We start from the raw sequence: 18,586 nt of genomic DNA on the forward strand, positions 1-18,586 counted from the left end.
GTTAAAAATTAAAATTATATAAAAAAGGTGAAAATTGGTTGGGTGAAAAGGCGATTCATTTGTTGAAAAATGCATCACCTATTCCTATATTTAGCAACTCTTTTTTAAAAGTATCATTTGTTCCATGTTTCTTTTATTTTTTCTTTAATTATTTTTTTCATTTACAAATAAGTATTGAAAATATTTGTTGAAAAAGGTTAAAAAAAAAGTAAAAATTGGTTAGGTGAAAAGGCGATGCATTTGTTGAAAAATGCATCACCTATTCCTCTATTTGGTGACTCTTTCTTAAAAGCATCGCCTGTTCCATCTTTTTTTTTTATTTTTCTTTAATTATTTTTTTATCTACAAATAAGTATTGAAAATATTTATCGAAAAAGGTAAATAAAAAAAGATAAAAACTAAAATTAAATTAAAATATTAAAAAATTGGTTGGGTGAAAAGGCGATGCAATTAGTTCATTTAGCATTGCCTGTTCTATGTTTATTAAGGGAATAGACGATGCAATATCTTCTTTTAGGGTCGCCTGTTCTTTTTTCTTTTTTCTTTAAATAATTTTTTTTTCCAAATATATTTTATTTTCTGTTTAAATTTGCAAATCTATTAACTTGTATTTTCATTTTTTTAAAATTGTATTTGTAGATGAACAATTAAAGAACTAACAAAATAAAATAAAATTCATAAAGTACGAAACAAGCGACACATTTTGAGATTATTGGGTCGCCTATACACTAAATTAAAAAAAAAAAAAAACCAATTCTAGAGACTTGCAAATTTTAAAAGAAAATAAAATATACTTGAAAAACACAAAAATTAACCAACCACCTTAATAACTTTGCTCCGCATTTTTAAGAAATATTTTTAGTGTTTATTTGTAGATGAACAATCAAAGACCTAAATAAATAAATAAAAATAGGCGACATGTCATATTACTAATGCGTCGCCTGTTCCTCAAGTTTATTGTAAAATAAAAATTTAAAAGAATTGCAAATTTTAACAACAAACAAACTGTATTAGAGAAACAAGGAAATTAAATAACCAGCTTATTAATTTTTCTTAACATTTTAAGTAATATTTTAAGCATTTATTTGAAGATGAACCAAAAAAAAAAAAAATTACACATAAAATAGGTGACACATTTTTAAGGTAATGCGTCGTTTGTTTTCTTTTGTAAAAATAAAATAATTTTTTTTAAGAGACTTGTAAATTTATAAGCAAATAAACTTGACTTGAAAAATAGAAATATTAAACAACCGCCTTAGTATTTTTCCTTCACATTTTTAAGAAATATTTTCAATGTTTATTTGTTGATGAACAAGAAAAAAACTAATTGAAAAACCAAAAGAAATAAAAATTATGATTAAAGGTAAAGGCGACGTGGTTATATGTGAATGCGTCGCCTATTACCTTAATTTAAAAAAAATTATTTTTAACAAACTTGCAAATTTTAATAGCAAATATGCTGTACTTGAAACAAAACAAAAAAAAAAAATTTCGAGGCAATGTTTACCATTTTTTTGTTTGCAATTTTCACTTAATTTATTTTGGTAATAATAACTAATTCGTTTGTTAAATTAAGGAGTTTCAAATTTTTTTTTTTTTTTATCATATCAAATATTAAGTGATGCATTTTCTATTATAAACATCGCTTATTTTCATATGTTTTTTTAGTATTTATATAATTAAATTTTGTGATTATGTAAATATAGATAAGTGGTTGGTTAATCATTTTGCATGGGTCTAGCATTTAAACACTACAATTCAGATAAAATATAAGCACATTATTAAAAGCGATGCGTTTTAGACACATATTCAGCGGTGCCGAAAAGCAGCGTCGCATATTTTTATTTTTAGCGACTTTTTGATTTCAACAATTTTTGAACACGTTGTATATTTATAGAATTTTAACTAACGCGTTAGCTTCAGCGTCGCGATTTAATTTTTTTAGATGCTTTTATTTCTTAATGTCGTTAAGTTAGTGTCGCTAGATCTTAATTTTTACATAGTGCATTTATAAAAGTGGGGAGATGCTTTTGGAATTTTAGACCTTTGTAAACCACAACTCCACCAAGTTGTTAGAAAGCAACTGGCAAATATAACGTAAGAAAACGGCATGTTATATTATTTTATTGATTGAGATATTAATATAAATTTATAGACAAGTAAATTAATTTTTACATAAAAATAAAAAAGAGCAGGAAATTAGATATATATTTTTCAAGTTAGTTCTGATTTCATTATAAGAGTAATGAGAAAGCTAGCTTTTTATGATTTTTAGACCTTGTTAACCATCATTTTACACACTATTGCCAAAGACTTTTATTCAATTGGCTATTGGCCAATAATTTCTAATTTGTCGAATATACCATATGACATAAATATATTGTATCACTTATTTTTCTAATCCTGTACGTCTCTTTCTACTTGATTTTTCTTTTCAAATACTTTTCAAATTTACACAACTTTTTTTCCCAATGTTAAATATATTTTTCCACTATATTAATCGTCTAATCAGGATTCAATTAATTCTTATTTTCTCTTTGAAAAAAAAAATTTATTTTATTTATTAATATATTGTATTATATATCTTAGTTATCAATGGACGTAACTGCATTAAGATTTTTCATGGTTGGTTTGGAACATTCTGCATTAATTTTCTATTTTCGAAACTTTTTTTTATCATTTATAATAATAAAAACTGGTTTTTATTAATTAATTTTACCTATTAAAGATTATAATTTTATATTTAAAATATTGTTGATAATATAAAAAATTTAAAAAAGTATATCAGTGATGATTTTTAAAAAATATAACGTTTAAAAGTAATTTAAAAAATAAAATAATCTAAATACAATTTTTCATATATATATATATATATATTTTTTTTTTTTACTTTTTTCGATGTATTGGAGAAGAATTCTCTACTTGGAACGTAGTAATCTTTGCCTCCTCAGCTAATGGCTTGCTTCTTAGAAATTAGCACCAAAATTCTCTTCCATGTCTTACAAGGAAAAGAGCGGTGAGACAATTTAGAGGAACACCTTTTTTTTTTTTGGTTCTGAAGATTCAAAGCCACAGAGTGAAGAGAGAGAGAGAGAGAGAGAGAAGAATATCTGATAGAATGCCCTTTTTTATTAGCTCCGAAGTCCATTATTGCGCGGTTTACTGTTAGTGTTCCCTCTCTACCCCTATTTTTTGAATTTCAGATTAACGCATTTTTTATTTTATTTTATTTTTAATTATTTATTTATTTATTTATTTTTTCTCCCAGGCCTAAAGGCCTATCTGTTATCTACTGGGGTCCAACTTATGTAAAACTCCCCTTTTCCTTTTTTTTTTTTTTTTTTTTTTTTGTTTTCCTTTTTTTCCTGCAGTACAGCTTGAAAAGTCAAAACCCAAAATCGACATTATCGTGTGTTTTTTTTCTCAAAATAGTCACAGTATCAAAAATTGAAAAATAACATAATTTTTTATAAATACTAGTCAACGGAGAAAAATATCTTTTATTAAAATTGAAAATAATCAAATATTTTTCCTCGTTTCCTTTTTCCTCCTTTCTTACGTAAACGCCTAGTTATCTAAAAAAAATTCACATGAAGTTTATTCGCCTTTGCATATGCTCTCACCCTCTTTATTTGTATTTTCTCATTTTTTAAACTAAAATTAAATAAAAATTTTCTGTTTTTTCTTTGTCTTAAATTTTACATCATTATGTTAAATGAATTTATATTTTTAAAGGTTTTTTAATATAAGTATATAATAAATTTATTTATGAGTTATTATATTTGAGTTTAAAAGTACTTAGGTTACATATAGTGTGAAGATGGAAGAAAAATTTTGTGGATCTGCAAAATTACGAAACCAATAAAACCATAGGAAAACTGGCAAAAAAGATGAATTTCAACCATTTTCCGCTAGTTTGCCAGTTTTCTCTAGTTTTCTGCTCTTTTCCACCAGTTTTTCGCTAGATGAATAAATTAATAATGGGGAAAAAAATGATTATTGTATGGGATGCAAAAGGGTTGACAAATTTAAAGCACTATTCAGAATTACACAAAAAATTAAAAAAAAAACAAAAAATAAAAAAAGTAACAAAATAAAAAAAAGGGGAAAATGTGACGCTTTTTTGAATAGCATCCTTAAAAGTGAGAAAAGTCAATGCTTTTCAACAAAAGCGTGGACTATTATAGAGGTTTTTAGCGACTATTCTTATAAAATAGTCAATGCTTTTTAAAGAAGTATTGCTAAAAAATCTACATAATAGCTGATGCTTTTGTTGAAAAACGTCAGCTTTTCTTCTTTATGGTGACGCTCTTCATAAAGGCAACCTTTTCATAAAAGTGTAGCCTGTTTCCTTTATTTTTTAAAATTTTTTTACTTTTTTTGTGTAATTTTGAATGGTGCTTCAAATTTGACAACTCTTTTACATCCTACACAATAACCATTTTTTTAACCCATTATTAATTTATTCATCTATTGGAAATGATTTTTCCACTGGAAAAAATTGATTTCCGATAGGAGAAAATTTTTTCCGATAAAAGGAAATTAATTTCCTATAGGTGAAAATTTTTTCTGATTGGAGGAAATTTTTCTGGCAAGTGGAAAATTTTCTAAACGCTGGAACTGAGCAAACCTTAAAGGATAATAATAGAAGAAAAAGATGCATCTATGAACATGAGAAAGTAACAAAAACAGAGAAGTAAAAAAAATGTTATATTGTTGAAGAATCCTCTATGTGTGTGTTTTTGTGTGTGTGTTTGTTTGTTTGTTTGTGTGAGCTTGAAATCCTTGTTTCTTCAATTTTCTCTGTATTCACTTGTAAGTCTACAAACTTATATTTTCTGCTTCATTTATTTGCTTGGTTCCTCACTCGCTCCTCCAATGCTAGAAAGATAATCAACATTATTAACAAAACTTAAATATTTAAAAAAGCATTACCATCGAACGACTCTTGGTGGGATGACAATGGGGCGAGAGCGATGCATGTGAATGGGAGGAGAATTTGGGTTGAAGTGGTGATAGAGATGATGTTTTTCAAATAGGAAAGTAGAAAGGGAAAGCCCTAGGCTGCATTTTGAAAAGGAAAGGGAAAAAAAAAAAAAAACATAATGAAGAATATTTTGGCATGGATGTGTTAAAAGTCGGCTTATTTTTTTTAAAAGAAATTGCTATTTTTCAATTTTTGGTCTGGGAAGTAGCCACTTTTCAAAAAAAAAAAAAAAAAAAAAAAAAACACCCTTGTGTGTGCATCGGTTGTTAAACTTCACTTTGTGAATTTTGGCATCATTTATAGGAACCTTAGATGGTCACAAAAATTTTTAACTCTAAAATTTTAGCTGATTGTTGTTGATTTAAACCAATTATTTCTGGCAAATTTCTCAATTCCATTCGAGCAACCAAACTTTGGTCAAATTATGTTTTTGTATTCAAATATTGCCAAACCCACATATCCTGAATTTAAGGTTTAGTGATGAAATCCTTTTTTCAAATTTATTACAAAAATTTACTAAACCCATTTCAAAAGTATATTTTCAAGTAAAACATCAGTAAAAATGTGCAACAGCACAAATATGCTGCTAGAAAACGAGTGCTGAAGCTTCTCTAACTGCATAACCCCTCAGGCTTCCAATTGTTCCGAGCAACAATATATAGCACTTGGTCTTGTATATTGCAACAAAAAAACAAATTCATACAATTGGTCACAAGGGACAACTATACTTTTTTTCCTCTCTCTTAAATTTTTAATTTTTTTATCAACTCTTAAATTTATTGTTATTTCCTAACAAATTATAATACCATTTCCTAGAACACTAAAAACCATTTGAAATAAGAAAATTTAACTAGAAAAAATAAGAAATAAAAAATAAAAAACCATTACCAAATGTGACATGCATTAGCAAATTACTATTTAAAATTACTAACTCAACCACAAAGATTTTGGTGTGTAGAACGAACCTTAGCACATTGCTTGGACCATTATTTAATTTGATTTTTCTATTAATTTAATATTTTTTATTCAAATTTTATTTTTATTTATTAGATAAAAAAATGGTTAGACGTTGGAGAAGAAAGCATAGTCCCACACGGTTTAGAAGTGAAAAACTTTGAATAGTCATAACTATAAATGTAAAGTGAAAAATCCCACATTGAAAATACAAGCATGTTGAGAAGCTCCATTTACTTATTGGGACACCTTTATACATACAACTACAAGACACTAGACTATTTAATTTATTCTTGTTCTAGAATTTATTTTCTTTAGTTTATTGTTCTTAGTTGAAATTTTATTTTTTCAAAAGTCCTTTAATCATTAAGGCAATTGAAAATTTAGATTATTTTTTTCTTCAATAATCAATATAATTGTCTTTGTAGTTTGCTTCAATTGGAGCATATTTTTTTTCTTTTTTTGAACCATTACAGGTTTAAAATGGAGATTCGAAGTGGCACGCCTGGACACACATTTTTCTTTCTTTGAATTGTTGCAAGTTTGGATAGAGATTTGAAGTGGCAGGCCTTGGCGCACATTTTTGTTTCAAGTTTGGAGTGGAGATTCAAAGTGGCATTTCTTAGCACACATTTTTCTTTTTTTGAACTGTTGCAGGTTTGAAGTGGCACACCCACATTTTTAGGAGACAATAAATTGTTGGAAAATTTTCCAACATTATTCCAACTTACATATTTGTTCCAAGTCGATCCATGGAAACAAATACAATTTAAAAACCATAATGTTAGAGATAAACATTCTACCTAGTTTGTATCTACTACGTGGATACGCTGAGGATCATTGGCTTGTATAGTTGGGTATGGAATTCTTATCATTTATCTGTATGTTGTCTAATTTTATGTATGTCAATATATTTGATGAGTTGTATTAGATAGCCTAAAGGCTTGCTTATGTGTACTAGTGCTTGGCTACTAACTTGTATAAATTAGCTCATGATCAATAACAATTAGATAATTAATACACGCTTCCTACATATTTCTATCTTTATGTTTAATCATCCTGCTTAACAGTTTTTTTTTTTTTAATAAAAAAAAATTGATATTGTTGTATGACTTGTAAAAAACCAAAAAAAAAAAAAACAGTGAATTTATCAAATGATTGTCCCTGCAGGGACAATAATGTTCAAGTGTATTGAATATTATGTGCACATAATATTAAGCCTGATTTACACTGTTATCTTGGAACAATGTAAATAATTATAACCGCTTATGATGGTACACTCTTTTGCCCATGTCTTTTTCAAAATATTCCTTCCAAATTTATTAAAAAAAAAAAGGAAAAAAAAAAAGAAAGAAGGCCACCCTATTTGCACTAAACTAGTTTGCTTTAAAATACGCCTTCCCAATTTATTTTAAAAAAAAGGGCTACCCTTTTTGCACTAAACTAGGTGTAGGAAAACATTAAACCAACAATATATATATATATATATATATATATATTCTATTTTACTAGTCAAATTGACCTAATATATGATCAATTATACAAGTTTTGATTCCCTTTTCATTTTTAATCTAAGGTTGGTATAATTCATATTTAGAACCATAAGCTCAGATGAGATAATTATTTTCCATTTGACGAACCCCTTAAAGGCTATAATGGTAAACTAACTATTTCGGTAAATTTAACCACTAACAGTTATTTAAAATTTTTTAATTCATAATTGATAACCAAGGTGTCGTAGAGGTTTTTAATGATAAGGTTTTAGATAGGTGTCCCACTACTAATAATAGATAACTGTTACACTTTGTTATATGGCTAGGTGTCCCACTACCCATAATAGATAACTGTTGCACCTGGTTATATCTAGCCATATCAGTATGTGAATCATTGTGTATATCAGATAACCTTCCAATACCGAAAGTCAAGTCCACATCATGTATTTATATCTTAACTATTCAGGCAATTAAAAATAGAAATAAAAAGCACATCTTTCTCTTGTTCATACATCTGTGCTTTCATGGTATCAGAGCAGTGATATACTCAAATGAGTTTTTCGATCCACATGGTCAACTCTTCTTCTAATTCATCTACTGTACTGGATGCATCATCTTTTCCTTCTCTGTCAGAAGTTACTTTATCCAACTATACATTTCCTTTTCAACTGGATCAAAATAATTATATAATCTAGAGATCACAAATTCTACTAGCAATTATTGGGTGTAACTTGGAAAGGTTCGTTGATGGTACCTTTCAGGCACCTTCTTTCACTTCTGTCATCAACACAACCAGTGACTGTCAATCTGTAGGCATGACAGTTCCAAATCTGGCTTATCATCAGTGGAGATACCTTGATCAAGCTCTTGTTAGCTGGATTCTTTCTTCCACCTCACCAACCATTCAAACACAGATCACCAATGTGAAGTCCCACATCGATTATAAAGGAGAAGGAAGCATGCCTTATAAGGCTGTGGATATATTTCCCTTATAGACACGTTTTAAACTCGTGAAGGCTGGGTTGTAAGAGGATTCCTTAGTATCAAAGCGGAAAATATCTCATGCGAGTGGACTGGGCTGTTATAGTTGGTATCAGAGCCAGACCCGGATCAGTGTGCCAGCGAGGACGCTGGACCCCAAGGGGGGGTGGATTGTGAAGTCCCACATCGGTTGAAAAAGGGAACGAAGCATGCCTTATAAGGCTGTGGATACCTTTTCCTTGTAGATGCATTTTAAACCCGTGAGGGTTGGGTTGTAAGAGGATTCCTCAGTGCCAAAGCGGCCAATATCTCATACGGGTGGACTGGGCTATTACAACTAAAGCTTCAAATCCAATCACTGCCTTTCAACTTTGGAGTCCTCTTGAACAATTATTTGGTAGCCAATCAAAGGCTAAAATAATGCAGTTGAGAAAACAGTTTCAGATCACAAAAAAAGAATCTCTGTCCATCAGCTTTTACTTTTCAATAATGAAAAACATTGTTAATTCCTTAACAATAACAGGTTTCTTTGTCTCCGATGAAGACTTCATAATGCAGTTGCTCGCAGGTTTACCTTTGGAATATGATGCTGTCATAGCTAATATTCATGCTAGTCACACCACCATGGCAGTGGAAGAAGTACAATCTCTCCTCTTGAGCCAAGAAGTGCGGATTCAACAAGTTACACCAAATGATATTATATCTGCAAATGTTGCAACTAAGCAGCCAAAACAGCCTGAACCTAGCTGTGGTTTCACTTCTAGATGTGGCAACAACCAAAACTGTTTCTCGTCGTCAACAAATCAATTACATGCTCGTGGTCCTCCTTCAATAGGGGACGTGGTTGTAGCGGATCCAAGAACAGGATTTACTGTCAAATTTGAAAAGTTCCTGGCCATGGTGTAGAACATTGTTGGTATCGATTTGATGAAAACTATATAAGTCCACAAAATCTCAATACCTTTTATGCTTCATCGGGTGTCACTACTAATTCTGAATGGTTACTTGATAGTGAAGCCACTAACTATGTCACTTCTTATCCCTTAAACATTGCAAAACGAAGTGAATACTATGGTGGTGATAAATTAATTGTTGGAAATGGTTAAGGTTTTCCTATATCTCATATTGGTTCCTCTTTTTTTGATACAAGTTCAAGAACCATGAAGTTGAATAATATGTTACATGTTCCTCAGATTAAAAAAAAAAAAATTATTAGGTATTTTCAAGTTAACTATTGATAAAAATGTTATTGTGCAATTTACTAAGCAGTCTATTTTTATGAAGGACAAGGCTACAAAGAGGATTTTTCTCAATTGGACTGCTTAGGGATGGGCTCTATCAAGTGCTGCTACCAAAAATGTTTTATGTTTCTCTTAGGACTTTTGTTTCTTGTTTGTCTAATGCTTCATATTCTTTATCATGTGTTAGTTCTAAATTTCCCCTACATAGGCACTATCGCTTAGGACATCCTAGTTATGTTATTATGAATAAAGTAGCATCACAATGTAATATCTCCTTTTCGATTCCATCTTCTAGTGATTCTTCTTGCATTGCTTGCCAATTAGAGAAAAATAAACCTGCCAATTAGGCAAAATTAAATGCCTATTTACTTCACCATCTTCCACTGTTAGTCATACACCATTAGAATTAACTTTTTTCTAATGTGTGGGGTCCAGCTCCAATTGACTCTCTAGAAGGGTAGAAGCAGTGAAGAAAATATCAACGATAATATCGGATTTCGGCTAGCATTGACATCGATAGAGAAGGAAAGAAATGTCTATCTGAATTTTCATGGAAATATCGGCGTTGTCGATGAATATTGGCAAAAATCAACGAAACCTTAAAAAATATTGAAGGTATATCGGAATTTTTACAAGGTCGGCACCGATAGAGGGGCGACAAGAAAATATTTCTTGGTTTCCCTAATTTGTCAGTGAGATACTTCAATAGCGGTGATAGTTTCGATTTTATGGGCATTTTGTCGAAATCTCAATCATTTTTTGAAGATATCATGATAAAATCCCATTGCTCTGCATATCCATGTAGGAAGCCATGGAGGCAAGATAAAGAAGAAGGAGATGATCTTTGGTTTAAACCTAAAAACATTTTGTTGGGTTGTTGGAATTTGAGAATGGGTCGGACGACTGGGTTTTGATTCACTTAATATAATAAATTTTGGATCCTTTTTAATTTAATGAAATAACTTTAAAAAAAGGATGAACAATGATAAACAAATGAATATTGAGTAATTTATATAAAAAAATGAATAATGAATAATAAAATTATGCACATAAATTAGTGAACCAAATAAATAATTAACCACTCAATAATATTTTATTAACTCCCGCTATCTCAATTATATTGCAATACTTACCATTTATATTTAAATTTTTAGATACATTATAATTTAATAGAAAATATGAATTTATATCTATAGCTAATGTTTTTTTTTTAAAGTATCTATTAAATTTATTTTGTCGTCACTACTAGAATCGCATTGATAACTGACGCAATAAATGCGTCGCACAAAATAAATAACGACGTATCGCACGGTGTCGCCTAATGTCTTGTCGCTAAATCTATAAGACAACAAGCGACGCATTATAAGAGTCGCCTATTTTTGACTTTTTAGCGACTCATATTTACTTTTAGCGACGCATTAATAGAGTCGCCTATTTAGCGACGCATTGACTATTTAGAGACGCATTATTAGTGTCGCCTATTTAGCGACGCATTTTACTATTTAGCGACGCATTAGTAGAGTCGTCTATTTAGCGACGCATTAATAAAGTGACTATTTAGCGACGCATTAATAGAGTCGCCTATTTAGTGACGCATTAATAGAGTTGACTATTTAGCGACGCATTAGTAGAATTGCCTATTTAGAGACGCATTAATAGAGTCGCCTATTTAACGACGGATCGACACTTTTAGCGACACATTATTTCTTAATGCGTCGCCCCTTCTTTTTTTTTTTAATTTTTTTAAATTTTGTGAAAAGTGATTAAAATAGTAAAAATATAAAAATAATTAAAATACAAAAAAATGAAAACTAGCTTCATCCAAAATAAATAGAATACAAAAATTTTAAATAAATATTTTGTCATAACAAATTAATTATCAAATAAATTAAATATCATCTCATTGATATATTTTTACATAATTTGTAAGCTATTGTATTTTTCATAACAAATTTAATATTAATTAAACTTCCATGAATGCATATTCATTGAGATGGAAGTTGACCTCTTGTTGACGATATTACATCCTCATACTGCATATGGAAACATTAAAAAAGTTATTAGCATGCACTTATGCAAAATAAATAAAATATTAATCATTATTAAATTTGTAATTTAGTATAAATGAAAATTTAAAAAATATTACCATTGTTCTTAAGATTTGACGAATCACATTTCTCCCCTCATAGTCATTACAAACATAGTCACTCTCACATTCATCCTCATTATCATTTTCATCGACACTTGGCAACTATATGACAAATGGATTGTGAGCCATCTTTGTATCTCCAAGAACATCTTCTTCAACAACCGTACGATGTTGTGGTGAAGTTAAAATAATAGACCATCTTGATTCAAGTTAATCTTCAACACAAAATACTTGTTGAACTTAGCAAAATAATGTCAAGCAATATCACAAACATAATTTCTAAAAAAGCAAGATTAATAAAACCCAATGAACCTAAGCTGCAGTTAAAATGAAAAAAAAAAAAAAAAAACAACCCACCTCATGTTAAGAAAAAATAAACTCACCTAAACGATGGAGATAAAGAAAGAAGAAAACCAAAAAATCACGAGGGCGACAAAGAGAAATCTAGCTTCTCGGCCGACGACAACGTAGGCAAATGAAAAATGAAACCTGGAATATCTCACTCTTCAAGTCTCTCTTAGATTGCTTCCAAATCTAATATCGATTAGGTGGTGTACTTGATGTAGTTTTAAAAAAGAAAAAATGGATTTAAAGGAACGCGTAAAAATTTAAAAACGCGCCAAAAATTTTCAAAAAATGGCAAGAACGCGCCTTTTCTCCCAATTGCATTTTTTTTCTTTGATTAATATTTTTATTTTTCAACTACAAATAAAAACTGAAAATATTTCTTAAAAATGCGAAGCAAAATATCGAAGATTGCTGCTTATTTTTCTGTTTTTCAAGTACACCTTTATTCTTTATAAAATTTGCATGTCTTTCAAAATTTTTGTTTTTGTTAATTGAGAGAATAGGCAACGTATTCTCTTCAAGAAGGATTGCCTGTGGTGTGGTGATTTCTTGAGAGTGTAGGAGGTCTTGGGTTCAATTCTTGTTATGGTCCTATTTTGATTTTATTTTTTTTAAATGTTTAAACAAAAAAATTTTAAAAAAAAAAAGGAACAGGCGACGCATTTGTTGAGGAATGCGTCGCCTGTTCTTGTATTTGGCGACGCATTGATTCAATAATGCGTCGCCAAACACTATATTAGCCAATATTTGCTATATTAGTACATATAAGTGATTTGGCCTAGTGGTGTGGTGATTTCATGAGAGTGTATGAGGTTTTGGATTCAATTCTTGTTATAGTCTTATTTTGATTTTATTTTTTTTAAATGTTTAAACAAAAAAATTGAAAAAAAAAAAAAAGAACAGGCGAACGGCGACACATTTGTTGAGGAATGCGAACGGCAGTATTCATATATATTATCAAGTTATCATTTTTTTGTTATTATATAAAGCTTATGTTGTGAATAATGCATTATTAATAGATTTAGTACTTTTAAAAAGGTTTCAATATTCTAAAATTTTAAACTATATAAATTAATTTGGTAACAAAAATATATAAATAAGTTTAAATAAAATAAGTATATAAATAAGTATAAATATACCAATATCATTGTAAAAAATAATAAAATCAAATTAATAAATAAAGAAAAAAAATAGATACTTGTTAAAATAGATTCTAAAAATTTCACAACAAATTATGTATTATAAGCATGTTAGGAAGTATAGAATTTTAATGCTATATGTATATAAATATATTTTATCAACAATCAACACATATTACTATATAAATTATAACTTTTTTATTTATGTTATTATTATTATATTTTAATTATTATATTTTTATATTATTTTATTATATTAATTATTTCATATATAAAAATTTATATTTTAAATTAAATATTTATAATTTTTATAATTTTATTAATATTTTCATCGATATCGATATTTTTATAAAATTATATTTTTAATATTTTTATTGATATTGATATTTTTATTATTAAATAAAAATATTATTTATTATTTATGAATAATTATATCTATTTTTTTATATATCCCATAAGATTAAAATTAGAAGTGTTAACAATATTTTTGCATTTGTTGAAAATTTAACTGGATCAAAGTCTTTCAAGGATACCGGGGGAGGTGAATATCGATCCCTAGCCGTCCTTAGCAGCCTCTTCGAAGAGTACTCCTCCTGTCTTGTCACATTACATTTCCCTCATTCTACAATAAGTCCTCACGGGTCCCACATGCTACACTCATTCTGCAACTGCTCCTCGCAGGTCACATACTACGTGTCCCTCACTCTACCACAAGTCCTCACCGACATGCTACCCTCATTCTACAACAACTCCACGGGTCCCACCTGGAATCATGCATGCACGTGATATGACCACACGCTAATTAAGCAGATAGGAAACTCAATTTCTACTTGGAGCCATGCATGCACTTAACTCCCTCTATAAAACCTTGAGCTAAATAAGCATTGTAATCACACTCAAATTAAGCAGATAGGCAACTCAATTTCCACATCGTTTAAAACAAAATGTCGATCCAAGCTTCAGCAGCTTCTGAAGCCTTTACCCAAAATAAAAACCGTCCCTCTGCAGATTTTCATCCCACCATTTGGGGTGATTATTTCCTCTCTCACTGTGTGGTATGCTACTTTTTTTTTGTTTTGGGTCTATTCTTAGTATGCGTAGGTTAATGGATTCTATAAGTACGTTCAATTATATTCATAATTGTTATTTTTGGTCTTTAAATAAACTCTTTTTTGTGATATTTTTGTTCCTAAATTTTATTGTTTGTGCACTTTAATTCTTAAATTATTTTTTAAATTTAACTTTTAATAGTTTTGAAACATACTCTATATTTATTATGATAAGGAAATAATAAAATTACAAAATCTGATACTTCTACAAAACCCATATATATGTCGAAATTGTTAAAAAGTAGACTAAAAATTGTTAGAGGACCAAAAGTACATCAAAAATTAAAGTTTAAGACCAAAGTATCCAGAAAAAATTTCATGGGCTAAAAAAACATGTTTTTTTTATTTGATAGGTTGAAAAACTAATATAATTTAAATATAAATAAAAGTTAAAAGAGATAAGTGCAACTCAATATAAACCAATAAAATAATAATATGTTATAAACAAGTTAGACAGTTTGGTACCCATAATAAAAATTAACCAATATGTATTTGCCCTTGCAGCAAAAGGAGCACATCGAAAAAATGCAGCAAAAGGTTGAAGAATTGAAGGAAGAAGTTAAAGGGTTGGTAATGACATATTCTCAGAAAAACCCTTTGCAAAAGTTGGAGTTGATTGATGCAATCCAACGTTTAGGTGTGTCTTACCATTTTGAGAGGGAGATTAATGAAGTATTAGAAAAGATCTATAGCTCTTATGGCTTTCGTGATGAAGAGGATGATGACCTTTACACTATTTCACTTTGGTTTCGTTTGCTTAGGCAACATGGTTATTATATTTCGTGCGGTAAGTTTCTGTCTCTATACACTTCAATTGGTGTTTTTTTTTAAATTTTTTTTAATATGTGCTTAGATTTATTATTGTTATTATCATCATCATCATTATTATTGTGTGTTTTTTTTTTTTTTTGTGGTAAGTACTTTTTTTTTATTTTTTATGGAGGATTAAAGCAATGATAAAAAGAAAAAAGAGGATAAAAATAAGATTTAGATAAAAAAAAACATAGATGAACTACCTATATATAATTAATTATATATTTTCACATAATCAAAACTACTGTTTCTATTGCTCCTTTGGAAGTTTATATATAAATTGGTTTTGGTTGGTCTACCATCTTAAGTTCAATTGGATTTTTGCTTGTTTATTTTGTGAAAGATGTACTTAACAAGTTCAAGGATGGAGATGGTGAATTTAAGGCATCCTTAACCGTTGATGTTCCTGCCATGCTAAGTCTGTACGAGGCAGCACACCTTCGCATGCATGGGGAAGAAATTCTTGATGAAGCCCTAGTTTTCACCACCATTCATCTTCAGTTAGAGTTGAGTAATATGAACTCCGACCTCGCTGGAAAGGTCACCTTTGCCCTTAACCGGTCCATCGTAAAAACATACCAAGGTCAGAGACAAGACATTACATCTCTTTCTACCCTAAAGAAAATTCCCACAACAAAACTTTGTTGAAGTTGGCACAATTGGATTTTAATATTTTACAAGCATTGCATCAAAAGGAAGTAGCCAACCTTTCAAGGTATGTCTAAAGCAACTTGAAAGTATCTCTAGTATTTTGTTTAAAAAATCCTTCAAATGTGATCAGGACAATATTATAGAGAGATTTTTTAAATGTTGCCACTTAATTAGTTGTGATGTTTCTTTCACACTTTAATTAGTATATTTAATTCAAAATAATTATTATATATTATAAATCTTTATGTTACTGAAAATTATTATGGTTGTGTTATACATATGTGATTCAATTAGGTGGTGGAAAAACTTGGACTTCAAAAGGAAGTTGCCTTATGCAAGAGACAGACTGGTAGAATTATACTTTTGGATTTATGCAATATTTTTTGAACCCCAATATTCCCTTGCAAGAGAGTTAGTTACCAAAGTAATAGCCATGACTTCCATCATAGATGATACCTTTGATGCTCATGGTACATACGAAGAAATCAAACTCTTTACGGAAGCAGTCATAAGGTAATATAATTATATTTAACTTACTCTTTTAGCTCATATATGAATTGGTTAGAATTTAGTTGATGTAGTATTTATTTTTTTCCAATCCATCATATTCAATTTATTTACTTATTTCAGTAAAAATTATGATCCTTAAATATGATAAGATGTTATTTTTTGTTAATTAATGATTCTCAGGTGGGATATTAGTGCCAAAGATGTTCTTCCAGATTACATGAAATTGATATATCAGACAATTTTGGACACTTATAGTCAATTGGAGGAGCATATTGACAAGGAAGGAAGATCTTATGGTTTAGCTTATGCGAAACAAGCAGTAAGCCCAATTAATCTTGAGTTTATCTTTTTTCTTTTTTGTTTAAATTATTTAATAATCAAAATCTTCAAATGGAAAAGGGAGATTAAGGAAAAAAATATTCTTATAACTTCTTAAATTCATAAAGATAAATCTTTGTTTATTTGAGCAAAATTTATTTGTTTATGATAATTTTCCTGATCTGTTATGCTTATATACCACAAATGTTATTTTTTTACTTTTTTTTTTTTATGAGTTTAGATGAAAGAATTAGTCCAAGCCTATTTTGCTGAAGTTGATCGGTTTCATAAGTACACTCCAAGGGTGGAGGAATACATATGCAATGGCGAAGTAAGTGCTGGTTATTATGCTCTCACAACGGCCTCGCTTCTATGCATGGGTGAGGGGACTGCAACTGAAGAAGCGTTCATTTGGGCCTCTAATAAACCAAAAATCATTAAAGCTGCTTCACTTATTGGCAGACTGATGAATGACATCACCTCCCATAAGGTTGTTTTATATATATATATATATGTATCTAATTGTTACTATCTAAAAATATAATTAGACTTATATCATTTTACTCCCAAACTAAATTACTTTTTGTATTTTACCTATCAACCAAACTGCGAAGATTTTCATATTGCCTTTTTATATATATTTTTTTTTAAATAAAAAAACCAGTTTTGTAAAATTATGCATTTCTTTATAATGAATTTCACAAAATTAGCCTTACACACTTACATAAATGAAATTTTTTAAAACAAAATTACTAGCATGGTTCATCAAATTCATAAGACAACAAGAGGTTTTTTTTTTTTTTTCAATTTTTTTTTATGGTTTAGTTAATTAATTTCATCTCAAGTCATTTGAATTCCTTTATTGTATTTTTATGTCACTCTTATATATATACAGATAGTAATGATATAATTATTTCATACTGTCTATGCCGTGTGAAACTATATATTTATTTATGTTTTTTGTATTTTGTAATTGATAGTTCGAGCAGAAGAGAGAACATTGTGCATCAGCGGTTGAATGTTGCATGGAACAACATGGAGTTGAAGAAGAAGAAGCATATAAAATGTTGCACCAAGAAATTGAAAATGTTTGGAAAGATATAAACCAGGAGTTCATGAAGCCAACTGCTGTAGCAACCCCTGTTCTTGACCGCGTTCTGAATCTTGCACGCATGTCAGATGTTATGTATAAGGACGGTGACAGTTATACCAATCCTCATTTGATCAAAGACACCATTAATTTGCTGCTTGTCGATCCTGTACCCGTTCACGAGCATCTTCTTCCATAATATATTATCCTAGCTCTATATATATAATCATAATGATTTCCTATTAGAACATCATAATGGATTTTCCACTAAATCTTTTATTATTAGTTTTTGGATTGCTGTTAAAATTTAAAATTAGTGAATTATACGAGTTTGTTGAAAGACTAAAACTTTAAACGAGCAAAATTAAATATATTTTAAAATCTCAAATATTGATCTTTAAAGCAATCCAAAAGCTAGTAAGTAAGATTTTTGTGGTTTCTCCATTAGATCATGCTATTAATGGAATTCCATTATATTATATTATATATATATATATATATAAAATAATTATAAAATAAAGAGGGAGAATTAGTCCTTTGTATTTTCTCTTTCGATCTCCTATTTGTTTGTTGAGTGTATTACTAGTGCATTAATAAGTGAATTTAAATATTATATGTAGAGAATTATTATAAAATAAAGAGAAAGAATTAGTTCTATGATTTTCTCTTATGATTTCCTGTTGGTTTCTTGACTACATTGTGAGTGCATTAATAAGTGAATTTGAATATTCATGTTTTTAAAGTGACTTATTTACTTTGTTGTAATATATACTTTAATCATTAGTAAAATTTCATTTTTCATT

The 18,586-nt window shown here is 29.1% G+C and overlaps 2 protein-coding genes across 2 annotated transcripts; both read left to right on the plus strand.

The window, feature by feature from the left end:
• Window positions 1-14,197: 14,197 nt before the first annotated feature.
• Window positions 14,198-16,298, plus strand: LOC132803484 (valencene synthase-like). Its single transcript, XM_060816636.1, has 4 exons — window positions 14,198-14,347; window positions 14,906-15,188; window positions 15,558-15,929; window positions 16,160-16,298. The coding sequence occupies exons 1-3, from the start codon at window positions 14,237-14,239 to the stop codon at window positions 15,860-15,862; spliced, it is 699 nt and encodes a 232-aa protein (XP_060672619.1). The 5' UTR covers window positions 14,198-14,236; the 3' UTR covers window positions 15,863-15,929; window positions 16,160-16,298.
• Window positions 16,246-18,156, plus strand: LOC132803483 (sesquiterpene synthase 2-like). The gene is made up of 4 exons (XM_060816635.1): window positions 16,246-16,378; window positions 16,556-16,694; window positions 16,935-17,183; window positions 17,674-18,156. The coding sequence occupies exons 1-4, from the start codon at window positions 16,299-16,301 to the stop codon at window positions 17,980-17,982; spliced, it is 777 nt and encodes a 258-aa protein (XP_060672618.1). The 5' UTR covers window positions 16,246-16,298; the 3' UTR covers window positions 17,983-18,156.
• The last annotated feature ends 430 nt before the right edge of the window (window positions 18,157-18,586 follow it).

This window comes from Ziziphus jujuba, chromosome 4 (genome assembly GCF_031755915.1).
Source record: "Ziziphus jujuba cultivar Dongzao chromosome 4, ASM3175591v1".
In the NCBI taxonomy this organism is placed as follows: domain Eukaryota; kingdom Viridiplantae; phylum Streptophyta; class Magnoliopsida; order Rosales; family Rhamnaceae; genus Ziziphus; species Ziziphus jujuba.

Coding starts and splice junctions, on each gene's coding strand:
- LOC132803484 (XM_060816636.1), top strand. CDS start 14,237: ATGTCGATCCAAGCTTCAGCAGCTTCTGAAGCCTTTACCCAAAATAAA. Junction 14,348..14,905: donor ATTTCCTCTCTCACTGTGTG/GTATGCTACTTT, acceptor TTGCCCTTGCAG/CAAAAGGAGCACATCGAAAA. Junction 15,189..15,557: donor TGGTTATTATATTTCGTGCG/GTAAGTTTCTGT, acceptor ATTTTGTGAAAG/ATGTACTTAACAAGTTCAAG.
- LOC132803483 (XM_060816635.1), top strand. CDS start 16,299: ATGACTTCCATCATAGATGATACCTTTGATGCTCATGGTACATACGAA. Junction 16,379..16,555: donor TTTACGGAAGCAGTCATAAG/GTAATATAATTA, acceptor AATGATTCTCAG/GTGGGATATTAGTGCCAAAG. Junction 16,695..16,934: donor TAGCTTATGCGAAACAAGCA/GTAAGCCCAATT, acceptor TTATGAGTTTAG/ATGAAAGAATTAGTCCAAGC.